At 43.3% G+C, this 19915-nt stretch overlaps 1 protein-coding gene across 1 annotated transcript in view; it reads left to right on the top strand.

Annotated features, from left to right (window-relative positions):
- nwd2 (NACHT and WD repeat domain containing 2) overlaps nucleotides 1-16318 on the top strand; it is a 58497-nt gene extending 42179 nt beyond the window's left edge. Inside the window, 4 exon segments of the mRNA XM_082525953.1 lie at nucleotides 1420-1570; nucleotides 3442-4031; nucleotides 8692-12573; nucleotides 12575-16318. Of these exon segments, the coding sequence (XP_082382079.1) occupies nucleotides 1420-1570; nucleotides 3442-4031; nucleotides 8692-12573; nucleotides 12575-12811 (4860 nt within the window). The 3' untranslated portion in view covers nucleotides 12812-16318.
- Nucleotides 16319-19915: the final 3597 nt, after the last annotated feature.

Genomic DNA, 19915 nt, shown 5'->3' with positions numbered 1-19915 from the left:
AACCAGTCGTTTTGCGTTTCCTTACTCGATGTCATACATAAACACACCGGCCATTTTTTTTAGGTACACTTCGTCGCACATTTTTTAACACAGATATTTGTAGGGTCAAAAACTTCAACCTGAGCATCAGAATGAGGAAGAAAGATCATTTTAGGTACTTTGAACATGGCGATGGAAAAATCTGAAAGTCTGAGCAACGTTTAAACAGCACAGCCTACAGCCAGGTATTGTTTCTGACCATGTCTGTCTGTGAAGGTTCTCAGTCATCCAGGTCATCGTAGTCAAAGGAGCTTGCAAAGAAAAGCGTCTGGACTTCTTTAAGTTGCTTGAAGACGTTTCACCTCTCATCCGAGAAGCTTCTTCAGTTCTAAGGTCAAATGGTGGAGAGTCCCAGATATAAACCTTTGAGTTCCCTCCCCAGACGCCTTAACGCCCACTCACATCCTGGGCCATCTGATCTCAGGAATTCGCATGATAAGGTGGGGCCAGGTTTCACAATGAGCTCACCCGAAACCCTGGCTGATTGGGACCCACACCCAGTTTCACACCTTGGCCCAGGCGATTAGAGGATCATCAGGGGGTCCTTTTGTCCCTCTGTGGGGGGTTACTCCCACTAGGTTTAAATCGGGGACTCCCCACCATTTGACCTTAGAACTGAAGAAGCTTCTCGGATGAGAGGTGAAACGTCTTCAAGCAACTTAAAGAAGTCCAGACGCTTTTCTTTGCAAGCTCCTTTGACTTCTGACCATGTCCAACCCTTTATGACCAAAGTGAACCCATCTTCTGATAACACCATGTCACAAAGCTCAGAATGTCTCACACTGGTTGTTTGAGCATGACAATGAGTTCACTGTACTCAGATGATCTCCACAGTGATCAGATCTCAGTCCAGTAGAGCATCTTTGGGATGTTGTGGAATGGGAGCTGCGTGATCCTGTCATGTCAGTATGGACAGAAATCTCTGAGGAATGTTTCCAGGACCTCGTTGAATCTGTGCCATGAAGAATTAAAGCAGTTCTGAAGGCAAAACAGGGTCTAATCATGTACTAGTGAGGCATATATAATAAGTCCAAGTAATCTCTTCAGAACATCCATGCTTCTTTGTAGACAGTTTTTGAGTGACTCTCAGTTAGAGGAATAGCTCTAATATGTTCATCTTTATGAGCAAAGAAGCCCCACCCCCTTTTCTTCAAACCTTCTGTTTGCATGTGGCAACCAATCAGAATAAAATGAACCTAAAGGGAGAGGAGCTAAAGTCAGCTTTATGATGAGCTTGTTTCATATGAAACACTTGAATGTTTCCTGTGTCGCCGCACACGTCTTCTTGCACAGAAGCGAGTGACAGCACTCGCTCCGTACATGGTAAGAGTCCATGCTGTGCAGTCAGACTGTCCTCTCTCTGCCCCCTCTTCTGCTTAGATGGAGTCAAGCAGCGTAGTCAAGACCAAGAACGACAAGGCCTGGAGGAACGTGTCAGAGGAGATCAAGAGGATCTTCCGAACGGCGGTGCTGCAGCTGCAAGAGAAAGGGACCATGAAGAGCGCTCAGGCCAAGAAATTCCTTTGCTCTGGTAAATTTCACGTCTGCTTTTTCTTTTCATGTCATACTTTTCTCGATACCTTCTTTTCAAATAGGAACACGTCTTTGTCTGCTGGACTGCTGCTCACTTTTATGTTTCTGGCTTTTCATTTGGTTTTTGAAAATTATTGGAATTTTAGATTTTAAAAAATTGATTTGTTTCTTCTGTGATACCTCGCTGGATGTTTTCAAGTTTTAAAAAGTCGGCTTGGGGTTGTTACAATGATGTTACAATAAAAGCCAGCTAATTTCTCCTTACAATTGTTCAATAATGAAAAAAGTTTGTTGGTCGCAGCCTCGATTGCTACAGTAAATAAAACACACGGTGAGTTTATTCCTAATAAATAAATTAAAAAGTTGTTTTATGCGCACAACATAAAATACCCAATTAAAGAACACTTATATGCCAAGGTTGCAACTGGCTGGAATAAAAATAACATTAACCTTTGTGGGGAACAGAAAATCACACGGCAAAGGCCGTATATTTAATAAGTGAGCCTGTCACCTTGTAACTAAATTGATAACAAGAGATGAGATGCAATCAGGATCTATCAGAGTCACCTCAGCGGACGACAGTGATTGATCGATCACATATTCGCCTCTCTTCCGAGTTATTTATCCAAGCAGCGTGTCGCAGTGTCAGACAACCCTTCTTTTTTTAATCAGAAAGAAGCTGATGGTTGCCTTTCACAACTTTTTATTATTATTTATTATTATTATTATTGTTGCGAGTCTGTTTTCTGTGTTGTCTGTGCCCCATAGCAGCAGGGGTGTGTCTAAATGGAGATGTATGTGGTGGCACTTGCCCTGGTTGTAAGTAGATGGCAACAGATTTTTGCATTTCATTCATCACAAGCAGATTTCACACAGTTGATAACGCGACTGCGTTCAATCACAAACCGACTGAATACTAGAGACTGGCTTCTGATTGTTTCTTATTTATTGCCACTTTGATGCATCAAAGTTGCTTCGAAGACAGCAACTGACTGCAATTGGTGCAGACCTGGTCCCCGTCTCAGAAGCAGTTATTTCAAAGGCAAGGATTGCGAGTTAAGTGCACAAAGTTGCAGCTGCAGTCTCCAACCATGGTGTTTTTCTAGTGTGACTGCAGAACAATGTGTCATTGCAAGTATACAATGAGAGTAATAGAATATGAATCTAAATGAACTCTCAGGGCAGCCATATTTCCGATGCATGTTTAAAATGAATAAAATAAGAAATTAAAATCATTACAACTTGCTGAAGTTGCATCTAATTTTCTGACTCTCTCTGCATTAAAAGTCACCTCTATAAAAGGCGGTCCATCTGCTTTTCTTTTCTGATGCTGTCACAGTGCAAGCAACACACTACTAATGACACTTTAATGACAGTCTTATCAACCAGGCACAGTTTAGTCGTTTAAATTGTGGAAATCGGGAATAATACGAGCTAATTAAGGAGTGTCGCTTAGAGTTTTATCATTTTAGATAACAAGGACGCTTCTAGTTTTTATGCACATTAATTGAAGAGTCTGTGGAGGAAGTTGTGCCGTCTCCCAGAACTCCCAGCATTCCTTTCACTCTTTGTCTCTTCCCCTCCGTCATTAGCAGACTGCCCTGTGAGCTCAGCTGAAAGCAGAGTTTCAGTCAGTGGGCTCTTTGTGGGCGAGCCTGTGATACAGTTCAGTAAAGCTGCATTGTAAGACTTTTACAAACCTTCTTGTGAATAAGATTCAAGAGAAATATAATGGGAGGCTAAAAGCTCCTTAAACCTGTTCCGTTCTGCTCGTGTCATGTCATGAATTTTTACCTTTGCAGGTTGCTCGTGGGTTTTGTGTGCTACTCGAATATGATCAATTAAAAAATGTCTTTTTTCTTCTTTCAGCCTTGGAGGATGAATTAGACTTTGCCCTTGGGAAACAAACGCCTGCCTTTCTCAGGAAATGTGTCTGCTACATTCGCAAGATCTCCAACTTTGACCGCTTCGCCAAACTCCCTGAGATGGCTCGCTACATGGACATCGTGGTCAGCAGCGATCGGGTCATGCGCAACCAGGAGGCCTACGAACGCCTCCTGAAGGTGCGGGATGAGTTCATCCCCACGGTCGTGGCCGCCTCCAATCTCCGCGTCTATTCTTCTGTCACCCACTGCGACATGAAGTTAGGCTACTCCCAAGAAGTGGAAAGCCACTATGTAGAAGGTCTGTGCAAGCAGTTCTACGAGGACATGGTGGACATCATCCAGGCCACGGTCCAGCAGAACTTTGACACGGAGTCTGACCCGCTGTACGACGAGATCCTGCAGCACCTGTCCCTGTGTAAGTCCTACGCGGCCCTCTACGAGTACAAGACCGAGTCTCTGGATTACGTGCAGGAGTATCTGATGCCATCTAAGGGGAGCAGGACAAGCCCTCTAGTGGTGTACGGGGGACCCTGCACCGGAAAGACGCTGCTGCTGTCCGAGGTGGCAAAACAGGTGAGGCATGCAGGCGGTAACTTCGTCTTTTTGTGCCACCCACGTCTCAGTTTTCCTCTCATTTTGGCTCTCGCTGTGCGTTCGCGCTCGTCTGTCTGATCCAAGCATGTGTCCATCTTTGTACAACAGAGCATGAGGGAGCGTGCGACTGTTCATCTCTTCTCATCAAACGCTTGCTTGACCATCTGTGTGTCTGCCAAGAGGCAGTCCATCACCATGCACATGCTTCTAATTTCCCACGAAGCCATGCAACTGCGTGTGTACACGTTTGCCTACATCTGTGTGGAACTTCTGGAAAGTTTGCTTATTGAAACAGTTGCAATGGGTACATTTATTGTTCAGTGGAAGCCAATGTGTGTGTGTGGACTTCTCTTTGTGCACACGCACCTCACTCTCTGTTCACTCTCCGGCTTTTGTGTGCCATCTGGCCGCCCGGCTACATTAAGATCACACTGTAGCCAAGATCACACAGCAGACACCCACACATCCACCCCTCCTGTCCAACCTTTGTAATAAATCTCACATTTATTTTAAGCACCATTCAAGTATTTGCCCAAAAGCGGAGCTATAGAGGTGGTATAAAAATGTTACAAGGTGCAACAAAATGATGATGAAAGCCTAAAGTTCAGCGGTAAAGATTTCCGGGAGACGACAGGAAAAGTTTTAAACTTCAAAGTAAAAGGATGAGTGGGAGGGTGTAAGAAGACGCTGCAGTTTAAACAGCAACATTAAAACGATCTATGGTATGGACTGCTTATCTGTTTTCTACGATCTGGTGACTGTGGACGCCGTCCGAGTACAGTGAACTCGTTGTCGTGTTCAGGACACCAGTTTGAGATGATTGTGTTGCCATCCGAAGATGGTTCACTGTGGTCATACACAATCACACCACAGCAAGCCTGAACTGCTTTCACGTTGTTTACACCGAATTCTGACCCAACATCTGAAAGCTGCGGCAGAAATCGAGACTCATGAGATCAGGCAACATTTTTACAATCTTCTATTTTGTTTTGGTGAATCTTTTTTCAAACGTTATCCTCAGTTTCCTGTTCTTAGCTGATAGGAGAGGCACTCAGTGTGGTTTTCTGCTGCCACAGCTCATCTGCTTCAGGGATTCGCAGGTGTTTTTCTGCATATCTTAGCTGCAACAAGTGGTTATTTGACTTATTGTTGCCTTCCTATCAGCTTAAAGCAGTCTGATCTTTCCCTGATGATCTTTGATGTCAACAAGGCGTTTTCGCACAGAGATCTTTCTCTCTAAACTCTAGAGACGGTTAGTGGAAAAATCCCAGCAGATCGGCAGTTTATGGAATACTCACACCAGCATCTCTGGTACCAACAACAATGTTCAGTTTGAACTTCAGCATTAACCCGTGTATTAGTCTCCAGTCACTTTCAGCAAATTAGTAAGAAAATAAATGTATTTGAACTGTTCGGCGGGCCTGGGGTTGATGAGAAAGGGACGCTGTTAGATTCAAGGAGCTTAATAAGGTGTAGAAGCTTGCAGCCACTCGAGGCCGGTGTGCACGACTCACACTGGGCCTGTTGGGTTTGTTTCATTTGAATCCAAGCTTAGGCAAAGCTGGGTCTGCTGGAAAATATAGATCCGTGTTCCTCCACACTGTGGTGTGTTTGTGGAGAGAAGAGCATTTTTATTACGAAACAATTTAACGGAAATGTAAACGCTACAAATGATTATTTAATAACCGTCAGCTATGTCCTCTAAATAGCATATTTTATTACCCTGCTTCTCTGTGAAGCATCTGTGATGGAGAAGACCCGGACAGCCAGCACACAATCTTCATTTCCATCTGAAGATGAGGTGCACTGCATATCTATTTAACTATGTCTTTGATGTGTAATGTAGTATTTAGCCAGTCCCAGTCAAAATGTCCTACACTGGTGTTAGAGTTTGGACTGTTTTATTCTAGTAATACTGATTTTCTTTGCACACTTTAAGGAAGTAGCTGAAAAGAATGAAAGGACAAAGACTGGATTTTTTATTTGGAGCTTAAATACCTCAGTTCTCAGAGTAGCTTTAGGCCTCGGTCGTGTTTTATGATGATAACAAATGTGCGAGGAAATAAAACAGATTTTCATATCATCACCCAAACCACACAGAAATGCAGAATTAAGATAAATATATCGGATGATAAATTAAACTAGCCGTTAAGGAGACTTTAATAGCGTAATACACAGCAATAGGTAATGGGTTCCTAAGAGTGGAATGGCTGCTTTGGCACAGTTAGAGATTACTGGCTATGCAGAAATTAGTCTTTAGAGGCTGCTGAGTTTGCGGCTCGTGATAATCGTCGGCATTTAGTGTACTTAAGGATCGGGTTAATTAAAGTTATGCACATTTATAATCAAGTCACTTTCAAAACAAATGTGCGTTTTATAGTTCTGTGGTGTTTCTGTTGCGGTTATGTTGCATTTTATGTATGTGCTATATTAGTTGGTTGTAATTAAGATGGATGTAGCTACGCTCAGTGGTTTCAGAAGTCCTGTTTTGAAGCCTCGAGATCAACATTTTCCCCGCTGTCTGATTGGTATTTTAAAAGCCAGGCGTGGATATGACAGTGTAACAGCGTGCTCATTGGCTAATCACTTATCAATCACCTTGTTAGCCAATGAGCATATCCTGGATAATCAAAGATTGGATTAGCCGCTTTCCCATAGACTTCTTTACAGTCTTTCTTCTTCAGCTCTCGCCCCCTGGTGACCATTAAGAAGAATGCAGGCTGAAGGCACCTCGTCCTCAGTGTCACGTTTCAAACCTGTAACAGCCGATTTAGACTCATTCCAGTTGGACATGGAACTGGAAACCCCTTTTAACCCTACGCCGTAACCTTCCACGTAACCTGACATGCACTTCCCGGGACATGTAACTACACGCAGGGTCAGTGCACGCCAGGACGACTGAGCAGTGTCGAAGGTTATGGCGAAGGGTTAAAAGAGGTTTCTGGTTACATTAAGTTATGACATAGATTCATTTTCTCTCCTGGATACTCCCTCTTTTTCTTTTTTTGATAGTTTCAGAAATGCTCCCTTCAGGAATTTGCTGACACGTTTTCATTTGGGACAGGGTTGTTATTCTCTTACTGAAACGTAACATGTGAAACAAACACCAACGAAGACTATAACAATGACGTCGCCCTTTATATAGGTTTGCATTTGGAAAAATCTACACAGCCAAAACAATAAGAAATGGACTCTTTTTTTTATAAGTTCACAGAACGGATTATTTTGCTATCACGAAAAACGCCTGTTAGCCTTGAGAAACACATTGTCATTGTCTCACCTGGTGCCCAGGTGCTCTATGTGCGTGTGTGTGTGCTGCTGCTCTCTTTTGTTCATCCTGCATCTGTGTGAACATAGCTCCTCACAGCTGCTAACACACTGCTGTGTTGCCTGGCTCACTGACGTTTGTAAATGTGCAGTTCCTAGTGTTAGAAATCCTTTATTTTGTGTGCCATACTGTTTGCTCTGCTGAACAACTTCTGTGTTACTGTTAACTGTCGTCTTTCATTGATGTAAGTCAGTCATGTGATTACAGCTGTGAGTGAGAAGCGTGCACAGTTAATACCATTTGCAGCAGAATGTCACCTCCCCTTGATCCTGGTTCTGCTGGAAGTTTCTTCCTGTTAAAAGGGAGTTTTTTCTTCTCCCTGTCAACAAGTGCTTGCTCGTAGGGAGTTATGTGATTATTTATAATTTCTCTGTATTATTGTAGGCTCTTTACATTACCATATAAACACCCAGCACCAGCCTGGTGTTCCAGGTTTGCAGAAGCAAAGCTTTTAAACATTTTCTACAGTGTTATGAGTTTGCTGTTTTATTGCATTTCAAGTCCTTCAAATTCATTTTTTTTTTTTTTTACTTCTATGTTGGTAATAAAAGCCTGGACACCTTGAACGCAGCGTTGCTAAAATAAACCGATTGTGCACAACGACAGCCTGTTGTGAGGATGTCTATCATTATAATGTGCTGAAGTACAGTTAGCGTCATGCAGTAACTTTAAAAAATATTTATCTTTGAGCACAGGAAACTGAGACTTTGTATTTGACAGTATACTATTCAAACAGAAGGTCTTAGAAACAAAAGCCGTGCTCTAATGTAAACCTGCCTGAGAATAAAGGCTGTTATCTTCTGCCTGCTGAGTTAAATAAAGGTGCCAGACACTGTTTGAGGAAAAATGTTAAATGATTTTTCTACACATATGTTTGGTCTTTGATATTTACAGTTTTATAAATTCAGCGTCTGCTCACATTCCTTACCCGCAGAATGAGGAATGGAGATGCAAACACATGTAAAACATAACATTTTAAATACGCAGTAGACCGAATCTGTCTGTGTGTGTCTGTCTTTTTCTCTCCCTCTCTCTCAAACTCACTGAAAGTCAAATGTGGAGTGTCTTCGTGTTGCCCTGAATATGTCAGTTAACATTTTTAATGTCAAATGAAATCTCTTCTGGGCCATTTAATGAATTCATGACTGAAATTATAAGATCACTATAGCTTCAAAACTAGAGTAGTTCTCATTTACAGAATATTTTAACGGAGTGTTACACATTACACATGTCCAGTAACTAGAAAATGATTAAAAATGGTTTCCATGTTGGATTTATCCATAGTAATAATCTCTCAATGCTGTTTTTCAGGCCTACACGTGGCTGCAGAAAGAGATGGGCCCTGAAAGCGACCCAGTGGTCATTGTTCGTTATATCGGCTCCAGCCAGCTCTCCACAGACCTACGAACCCTCCTCCAGAGCATCTGTGAACAGATTGCATTAAACTACCGCTGCCTGATTCACTTTTTGCCTAACAAGATTCAGGAGATGAAGGAACTCCTGATCAACCTCTTAGGGGAACCGTCATTCCACAGGCCCTTGGTCATTGTCCTAGATGCCCTGGAGCAGCTCTCTGAAGCTGATGAAGCTCGCAAGCTGTGGTGGCTCCCCATACACCTCCCTCGGACGGTCCGCATTGTGGTGTCAACATTGCCCAATAAACACGGCATCCTGCAGAAGCTTCGCCACCTCATCCATGATGAGGGGTATTACGTTGAATTAATCCAGAGAGACCGCAAAGTCTGCAGTCAGACATTAAAGCAGCAACTGCTGGGGGTGAAGAGAAAGGTCACCTCAGGCCAGCAGATCTATGTCAATGAGGCACTTGCCAAGTGTACTTTGCCAATGTTTGTTAACCTCATCTACAGGGAAGTAGTTCACTGGAGGTCACATAAAGATGTGGACGATAAGTCGCTCTGTTCGACGGTGCACGAAAGCATAGAGCAGTTGTTCTACTCTGTGGAAAACAAGTTAGGCCAACGATTTGTCTTCAGAGCACTAGGGTATATCACCATGGCCAAGGCTGGGCTAACTGAAGTTGAGCTGGAAGATATCCTGTCCCTTGATAACATAGTTCTTGGTGATGTCATTGTGGCAACTTACCTCAAAAACCCATTGAGAATCGCCTATGACTTGATTGCGAAGCTCAGAGAGGAGCTTGAGGGGTATCTGGTGGAACGTCAGGTACGGAACGTCACTTTGATGGTCTGGGCCAACAGGCACCTGCACCTTATTGCCCAGAAGCTGTACCTTAGCAATGAGGAGGACGTGCATCAGATGCATAGCCTCTTAGCTGAGTATTTTCTAGGGGCATGGTCAGGGGGCAGAAAGAAGATCTTTACCTATGATAACAACCATTTCACTTCCTTGAACATTTCTCATCACAAAAACCCTCACCATCAGCAGTCCCATGAAAAGACATCTTCTGATAAGTACTCCTATGACAGACAGACTCCTGAACAACCTTGGGTGTTCCAGTGCAACCTTTTGGAGCCTGACATTTTCTTTGTCAACCACAGAAAAATGACAGAGCTGGTGTACCACCTTACCAGGAGTGGGCGTACAGATGACCTCATGTTTGGTGTCATAATGAACTTCAGCTGGCTCTACACAATGATCAAGATTGGCCAGTTTGAAAAGGCTCTAACAGACATTGACCTAGCTTACAGTTACACCCAAGAGAAAGAGCTGAAGTTTTTAGCCACAACTCTCCGTAGCATCAAAGTAAAAGTGCTGAAGAATCCGGCGTCGCTGTCTGCAGAGCTGCAGCAAAGACTTCTGCCAGTTGTCACCTCCCTGCCTAAACTCAGACACCTCCTTCTGGAGTGTGACAAAGATGGCCCAAAGTACTGCTCTATTGTGCCTCTCCACTCCTCTATGGATGTTACTTACAGTCCAGAGAGGCTTCCTCTTTGCTCCAGCTACATGCAGATTGTGGAGATCCTGCCCACTCTAGCCCCAAACATAGTCCTCGTAGCACTGGAAGATGGATCTGTCAGCACCTGGGATGTAGAGAGCAGGCAACTTCTACGGCAGATCGACACAGCCAGATCTGTTGTGCTGGGAATCAGGTTAACCTCTGATGAGAAGTATCTGGTTGTGGCCACAACTAAAAACACACTGCTCATCTATGATAATCACAAGTCCTGCCTTTTATCTGAGGTTGAAATCAAGGGCTCCAAGCATGCTGGCATCACTGGTGGCGTTGCTTTCATTAACGGTTTTACTTTATCTACCCATCATGCTTTGGCATGGCTTGAGGCTAGTAAAGATGTGAACGTCATTGACCTCCTCTATGGTTGGCCTTTGTACCAGTTCCACTGCTGGTATGAGGTGACTTGTGTCCAGTGCTCGCCAGATGGAATGTATGCCTTCTGTGGCCAGTACCTCAACACGGTCTCCATCTTTCATCTTGGAAATGGTGACAAGTTGGCCACTGTGACGTCTGAGTTTTCTGGAGGGTTTGTCAAGTCCATTCTTGTACTCGACACTCTCAGCCAAATGGTGATGATTGACAATGAAGGCAGTTTGTCCGTGTGGAACACCAAAGAGGTCACTAACCCGAAGCTGATGGAGGATTATGATTGTAGAGGGGATGAGACCGAAGTAGTGGGCATTGAGTTAGCAGAAGACCAACGTTCCATTCTCATTTGCAAGGCTCGAAGTATAGAGGTGCTGGACACAAAAGTATGGAAGATGGTAGAAAAGTTTAAAGCCAAACGTAGTGAACGCTTTGTTGCCGCTGTACTCTCCAAGAATGGCCAAAGCATTGTGGCCTCCATGGAAAATACCTCCTCTATCTTTGTCTGGAGGAGAGACAGTGGACAGTGCATGGCTAGCCTGATTGAGATCTCAGGGGCTATCGTGAAACTCATCAAATCAATCCACCACAACTTGCTCCTTTCGGTTGCCAGCAGTGGAGTTCTGTCTGTTTGGGACATTGATATCATCACCGCCATGTCCAACATTGACAAAACAGGGAAGAAGATCCAGACCTTGCAGCTGTCTGGCAGAGAGGACTATGTGTTTACCATGGACGGCTCAGAAGCTGTCCACAAGTGGAACTTTAGCACTGGCTTCATTGAGACAGTCTTTAAGCACGAGGGCATAGTAGAGAACTGTGTCCTAACCTCCTCAGGGGATCTCATGGTGACTTCGGATGACAAGTCCAGTCAGTATGTCTGGCAAACCAACACAGGAGAAAACATCTTCCGCATCAATGGACAGAGAATATCACAATTGTTAATTACGCACAATGACCAGTTTGTGGTGTCCCTTTGTGAGCAGAATGCCTCCAGAGTGTGGAGGCTTGCTACGGGGCACAAAGTCTGCAACATCTTAGTTACCCTCCAGAATGCACTGATCACCACAGCGAACACTTTCCTTGTGGGAACGTCAAAAAACAAGCTTCTCGCTGTCAGCCTGTGGTCAGGCAGCGTATCAAAGAAGTTTGTCTGCGATGATGGCATTACCATTGTCAACTTCAAACTCATTCCCGACTGCCCTGACTGTGTAGTCTTCATCACGTCCACCGAGACAGTCTTCATCTGGAGCGTTGCAGATGAGTCCGTTTGCAGGAGAGTCCAGTTGCCAGCCAATTTCCTCAAAAATCTAGAGGACTTCCAAATCTCACCCAACGGAAAATTAGGGATTGTCTCCAAAGGTGACGAGAATATTAACGTCTTGGACCTTCACAGTGGGAAGCTCAGGCTTGTTCATGCCGCCGGTATAATTTGGCGTCAGAAGTTATCAAGAGATGGGCGTTACCTTGTATACATATGTTTCCGGAACTGTGACGAAGACGACGACGCGGGCGTTGTGTCCAACCTGATCGTGATGCGCCTTGCCGATGGCAAGAGCATTGGCACATGCTCGCTTTACAAGACCCCCACCTTCCTGTCTCTCTCCCAGCGAGCACTAAACATCATCATCGGCTTTGAGGACGGCAGCATTGGCACGTACACAGTAGTGGATCGTGTGGATGCTGCCCTCAAGATAAAGATAGCCACCTCCAACAGCCGCCAGATTGTCAACAATGCCTCCCAGAAGGTCCGTCCCAAATGCAGCAATCATTCCTTTAAGACTGTTGCCGACTGCATTTGGAGAGAGTCAACAGAGGTCTTTTCCAGGGACAGCCCCATCAACGTGTCCGACTCTGGAGAAGGTGAGTCGACAACACCTACGAAAAAGACTGAACTGCTGCAGTGACAGGTGGAGAACAGAGGAGTGGGAGGAGCTAAGGTGGGAGGGCGGAGACAGGCGACAAAGCTTAGAATCTCTGGGGTCGCAGTTGATTCTTGTTTACAGCCACGTGATTCAGCTGCAGATGTCAGCCCTATGGGTAGTTAATGGGCCGACCGGTTTTTATCGCTGCACTCAAGTTATGTATGAATTACTTCCAACTTACGACACACTTTGTTTTACGCATTAAGACTGTTAGAAAATACTGTTTTTTCAAAAGAAAACACAAGTAAATCGTGTGAAGTATTAGTTTGCCATTATGTGTCCTTTTGCATTTGAAGAACAAAGTTATGATTCAGAAGTCTCGTTCAAACATTTACAAAGCCATTCCAGTGATCTCAGCCACTATCATCCTACCATATCTTTATTTATATTGTGCACATTAAGCCATACTGTTGTTCGTAAAAGAGTATATTCATGTTTGTATTAATATCAGGCTGTACTGTACAAAATGGAAGAACTATGAACATATGTACATGTCTCTTTTTGGCTGCTGCAATTTGTCCTTAAAAAAACTAAACAAAAAAGTTATGTTGTGCTTAATGCAATCAAAGTGAGTGCCTGGAATTTAAAATGTTCTTTATGTGCAGATTACAAGATTTATGAAAATGCAGGGAATTTGTACACACAGTCTACGCACCGTTGCATAATACTTGCATTGACGCCAGATGTGAGCGATCAGTGTACTGGTCAACAACGCGGGAGATGGAAGGCATTGCTCTCTGTAACGATAGTTGTAGAAATTTCTTGGAACAGTTTACGTAAATTGGATGTGAATTTGCCTGCAGTTCCATCAGTTTGTCTGCTGTTCGTTTTTTTAAGGGAAACACCACTATTGAGCATAAAAGTAGCATAGCACCATGCACATTCACGCCTTAACCAGTGTATTTGCTTTAGGCTTAGTGGCGTTTGTTCAAGTGTTTCAGTATTAAAGAAAAGAGTGATTAGCCCAATGTTTCTCTGAAACAGCTCGGCCGTGTGAATATATTTAGAAGTGTAGGCTGTAGGTGGAAGCACTTTATAAGTGGTTTTTGTGAGAAATTATTAGATTTATTCATATGAGACGTATAAATTGTTGAAAGTGATCTAGGTTTGTCTTAAGATTTATCTACAGAAAGACACAAGCTATTCGGACACTTGCAGGCTACAGCGGGCTCACTTGAAATGCTAGTCTCTTCATATGTGCCTGGTATCATTACAAATGTCGATGCTGTCGTTTTAGCAGCTGACGTCATAGTGGAACAGCTTTGGTAATCAGTGGTATTAAATATGGGTCGGTACTTGACATTGTTTGTTACCCTGTGTAAAAACTTTGGACAAGACACTGAAGATTCTGAATGTGGAGGGAAAATGTATCATGTGGTGGATATTTCAGCACAGATGTAAAGCAGAAGTTACATTTTAAATGTACATTTTTAAGTTGGACTTCCTGCTTTTATTTCAAATTGCGTGCCACGTTGACACCGTTACATTTTTCTTACACATTCACCAACTTTAGTTTTCATGCTGTGTTTTTTTTCACAACTTTTCAGAAGGTGATTTCTAAATTGTTTCTGAGCTCTATTAAAGTCATTCTAGAAGAAAATCTCACCACTCAGCAGCCATCTTGCTAACACCTCCGGGCCCTTAAAACAAGTGCTAACAAGACCAACTCCTTATCTAAGTCAGTGGGGTGAGACCCATTACTTTAATCCTGTCGAGGCCACTTCAGCCAAAATGGGATTTGTATCCTGTCTGCAGTAACTTTTATGTGGTCCAAGGTGCCTCGGACCTTCCAACCCGTCCATATGTTGAAAGCTGGGAGGGGAGCAGCAACACCTTATTAACAAAGCAGACTGAGCACCAGTGGCATTAGACAGAGTTGGCCAATAGTGGGTTGCAAAGAATCTTGCAGATGCAATTGCACACCCTAACTGAAGGCTACTTTCAGCCACTCCTTTATTCAAACGGGGTCCCAGCGTGTAGTTCCACATATTTGATTTGGCAGATTTTTATACCGGCAACCGCTGAGGCATTTCTGTCTCCTCCCAGGATCAAACTAGGGGTCTTTCGCTTGTTAAAAAAAGGGTAAAGTACCACACTATGGAGCCACTTATTGAATTTTGCACATAGGATGGACAGAAGAGAATCAGCTGATCCATCAAATTATGCCCATTTTCAGTGATCACCTGCAACAGCAGTTACAAAGTTTAGTGACTTTGCTTTTACTAAGTTTGCACAACTTTATGGCTCAGTCTTGAGTGCCAATTTGAGCAACAGCTCTGGATCATCCTAAGAGAGCACACGCAAGTATTGGACAGCAGCTCTTAATTTTCAGCAGTCTGTCTTTACAAACATTTATGAAAGATTGAGTCTTGAAGAGCTCACTGAATTTGAGCGTGGTGCTGTAGTAGGATTCCACTGTTTCAAAAAATCTGTAAAACTTCCTAGATATTCCACCATCAGTTCTAAGTGTGGGTGGGAATGAGGAGTTTGGGAACCCCAGCAGCACAGGCACGAAGTGGCAGACTACCTAACAATAAAAAGCACGGTTGTTGATTGAGCTCCAAACCTCCTCTGGCATTAACGTCGGCACAAAACCTGTGTGCTGGGAGCTTCGTCGCATGGGTTTGCATGGCTGAGCAGCTCCCGCAGCTGTAGCGTGTTGCTGGCTCAGTACTTTCGTCCACGTAGCGTATTTCCAGCTTCTGCTGCAGCTCTTTGGAGAGGTGGGAAGCACGGCCATCTTTAAACATTCGTGTCTCCCTCTGATCTTTTTGACCCTTGCCCGATAAATCGGACCCTGATAACATTATGACATGTTGAGATCAGCTGACAGTCTGAAGGAATATTGGAACATCTTTGAGCTCGTACCTTGCAGGTGCCATGGGTGGCTTTTCTTTTTTTCTCTTTTCAAAGCATGACTGTAATTGAATTTGTCTCAAGCAGTGTTGAGCTGTGGCGAGTCCAAACTTTACCGAGGCATGACAGAAACAAAAAACACACACTTTCACTTTGACATATACTTTTTAAAGGGCTATTCCATCTTATTCTATGTTTACCAGTTTTGAAGAGTTAAGATAAAGGCCCTTGGATAATTTCAAACTAAGTAGCAGCACCAAGCTTTAAAACACTTTATTTCCCTCCGACTCAAGACTTTAAAAAAAGATATTCTTTCAAGTAATTTGCCAAAGTCCCGATTATAGTTTGTGATTTACTTTTGTCGACAGTTGTTTCTGAGGCTTGTACTGTAATTATATTGTTACCAAATCGTTTCAGTGTTCGACTGTGATTATGTTTATGATAGAGAAAAACTTGCTATCTTTGCTAAAGAAGTTTAAAAAAAAAAGAGTCCTCTTATAAAATATATCGGAATGCCAGTTTAAGAGTATATTTGAATGTGTCCATATGGAAGCCAGTAAAAATTATTGTATGTTAAGTAACTTGAATGACTTTTAATAACTTACATGTTTGCAACTCATAGTTGACATACTGGTAATGAATGTTTCTATGTATTCTTATCGTCAGGACTGACTTACCTGTTTAGAGATTTATATTTTCATAAATGTTGTACTTACATTTTGTTACAGAGTTGTTTAACTGGAAATTCAAAGAGAAAAAGAAACTTATGTCTGAAGCAATATGAACCTAGTGTGTATGCATTGTTTGTATGAAAATTTTAATGTAATAAAATGGTTCACTTTTTGCCTCCACGCTGCCACCGCCTCTGGCCTTTTCTTTCGTTTTTGCTTTCTGCAACTAGAGGTTGCTGGACCACATTGTCATCGAGTGTCTTCTTTTAGAAATGAAAGCGTTCTTCTTGTGTGTCGAGAGATTCTCTGCTCAGCTCATTCCTGAAGTGCCGGTAGGTGTAAATGAAGTTGCAGAGCATGCTGTGAAACAGAAAATTCGTGAAGGTTTGTTTTTTTCCGCCCCGGAGAGCCAGAAAACATTGACAGAGCTGACAGCCTTAAACACACACACACACTGAACCGAGCTGTAAAATCATTTGATTGGTCAGTAATTGCTCTTCTGCACAAGATGCCCAATGCCAGACAAGCGTGGCGAATATCTCTCCGACGCCGGCTGACGTTGTCATTGTAATTAGGCGATGCGTGTGCGGTGCACCTGTACGCTGCCCTGCACTTGCACACGCTCGCCGAGACACACAAACCTGCACCGTAAACACATCCAGGATCAACCCGTGATTAGCCAATAAAATCCTGTTGCTTTGGGCTACCATTTTAATTTCCCAGTGGTCTAACTCTAAGCAGATTCGTGTGTGTGACCGTGTGTGTGTGTGTCCTGTCTCCACAGCAACATCAGGTCCACAGCAGTCACAGGCTTGGCCACGCCTCCTATTGTAATGACGGTGAGCTCATGTCTGTTGGCTGTTGGGGCTGCTTCCAGTCATTAGGACAACAAGGGCTTGACTATCGCTAGCACATTCCACCTGCAGAGCCACACAGGCCTGTAATTACACCACTTTGTTTGTTCAATGGGAGGTCTCTGCAGGTCACATGGTGCACCGATGTGTGCGCGTGCATGCATGTTTGTCCTACAATAGGTACAGTTTGTCATTACCTTTTATTTACCCAGCCCTATAAATAGCCACTTCACTGTCAGCAGCATTGAGCCGTCCTTTTTGTCATCCTTGTATTTTTTCAAGTGTGACCTGTATTTCCTGTGATGGGAAAGCCTGTGACTCACCCATATCTTCCTCTCTCCCCCTCCCTACAAGTACACTGTGGCACACCAGATAAACCAGCCACAACTAAACACTTTAACCCCACGGGCACCTGAAATTTAAACAAACTCTGCTTAAAAAGAAAAGAGAGAAAAAAACCCTGAATCCTATGGTTGTAAGACGCTTTGTATTTGCCTAACTAAAAGCTTTTCGCCAAATACGGGGTGTTTGCACAGGGAGATCACATCAATCTTGTGCCAGTTGCGGGCAAATATTGTATCTGCGAGGAGAGTTACGATGAATCCCATAAATGGAGCGCGACCGCTCATCTCTCATTATCTCGTATTCTCTCCTCTCATCAGCCCGTTGCAGAAGCGCCAAACCTCAGTTACAACTACCAACAAGCCCTGACCTAGTTCCTCTGAAGCACGCCGGGAGCAGAGACGTGTGAGGAAGGCGCTCCTGTCCGAGTCTGCACCTCTGTTTCCATTCCAGGTGAACAGCTGGAAATGGGAGATGTTCGAGGAGCTGTTTGCTCGTGACAGGTTAAAGAGATTACAGTGTCTGCCGTGCGCTGCAGCATTTAGGGGAGAGTTGATGTGATCACAGAAGAGAAAGTCAGACATTATATGGGGTGGACAGCGACCTTCATTTACTAATTGTTCTTATTTTTCTTCTGTTTTCTTGCTTTATATCGATCGGATCAGTGACAAAATTTAGGAGGCAAACACTGGTCTAGCCGTGACTCAGTTCATGTCAAAGTCCATGTACGTTTCTGCAGACTGACACGTCACGCCCGACAATGAGGATATTCAACAGTGTGACATGGGATCAAAGCTTTCTGAAACTGCAGAAGTGACTAAGCTTTAATAAGTGTTGTTGTTTTGGCAGGAGAAAAGGTCAAGACCACAAAGTCGGGGTTTCTGAAACCATGAATGTTTGCCTTTAGAAAGCCCAAAGCTGAATCCTTGACCTTGGAAACAGCAGGGGAGAAAAACATCGGACCACATTTAGTAGCTTTTTACACAGATACTAAAGGTGGTGGAACAGTTTCAAAAGCGTGGCATGAGCTATTTTCTTAGCTGCTATAGAGTTGAAACAAAACGCAATGAAATATAAGTATTTTTTTAGGTTAAAACAAAATCTTGCTGTAAGAATATAGGCATTTAAATGTTACGTAAAGTATTTGAAAGTTGAGAGAAATACATGTCTTAGGTGCACCTTGGTAGTAGTCGGTTAGAACCTTTTTCCTTCTGGACTACCTTCATTCTTTGTGGCATAGATTCAACAAGATGCTGGAAACGTTCAGGGATTTTGGTCCACGTTGACATGATAGCATCATCTGTAATGCCAGTCTTCCCGTCTGCAAACAGCGAGCCCAGCACAAACATGCTCTGTTGGATCTGGTGACTGTGGAGGTTACTTAAGTACAGAGAACTCTTTGTCCTGTTTAAGAAACCAGTTTGACTTTTTTGACTTAGCAGCAGCCATCACAACATGGCTACACCCTTACACCACGAGCAGCCTGAACCATTGATACAAGTCAGAATGGATTCATGCTTTCATGTTGCCAAATCTTTACTCTACCCGGATGTTGCAGCAGAAATTGAGACTCAACAGACCAGGCGACATTTTTCTAAACTTCTGTTGTCCAATTTTGCTGAATCTGTGCAAACTGTAGCTTCAAGTTTTCTCTCCCTAGCTAACAGGAGCAGCATGTGGTCTTCTGCTTTTTGTAACCAATCAGCTTCAGAGTTCAACATATTGTGCATTCACAGATGCTCTTCTGCATAGGAGTGGTTATTCGACCGTCTCATTCCTATCAGCTCAAAGCAGTCTGGCCGTTCTGCTCTGACCTCTGACATCAACAAGGTATTTTCTCCCAGAGAACCGCCCCTCATTCTCTATAAACAGAGATGGTTGGGTGGGAAAATGCCAGAAGATCACCAGTTTTTGGAACACTTGCACTAATAAAGCAACTTAAATCACTCATTGTGATGCTCGGTTTAAACTTCAGCACGTCATCTTGACCATGTGTAGATGCCTAAAAGCACTGACTTATTGCTACGTGTTTGCCTGCATGAAACCTTCATTCTGCTCAAGAATGAAAGTTAAACATAGAAAACAAGAAGGAAGCAGTGGAGTGAAAACAGACTGAAAGTATTTATGCGGCACCACAGGCTGTATCTTTGAACATGTCTAGGAGGGGACTACTTTGCATCCAATGCGTAACATTGTTGTCATGTTTTGTCTCTTTACCGGAATGTTAGATGTCATCCTGTCAAAAGCTGCCAGAGTGGAAAAATGCCTCCACTGTAGTTTAAGTTTTTCTTTTCCAAAAACACACACACACACACACACACACACACACACACACACACACACGCTAGACTGATGCCACTTAAGCCTTGTTCCACAATTAAAGGAGAACACCCAAAAGACACTTTCTTCCTGTTATTACATTACTGTCTTTTGTAACACAGCTCCAATGAAGTTTAAAAAAAATTTTTTTTGATCCCTTCAAGGATGAACTTACTCTGTGCATCTGTAAACACTCAAACTTTTTTTTTTAGTTGCGTGTCATTATTAGGAAAGTAATTTGTCCCGTAAAAAGTTGCTCGTCCATCC

This window comes from Aulonocara stuartgranti, assembly GCF_965226115.1.
Source record: "Aulonocara stuartgranti genome assembly, chromosome: 3".
NCBI lineage: Eukaryota > Metazoa > Chordata > Actinopteri > Cichliformes > Cichlidae > Aulonocara > Aulonocara stuartgranti.
This window is presented reverse-complemented; position numbering and strand designations above follow the sequence as displayed.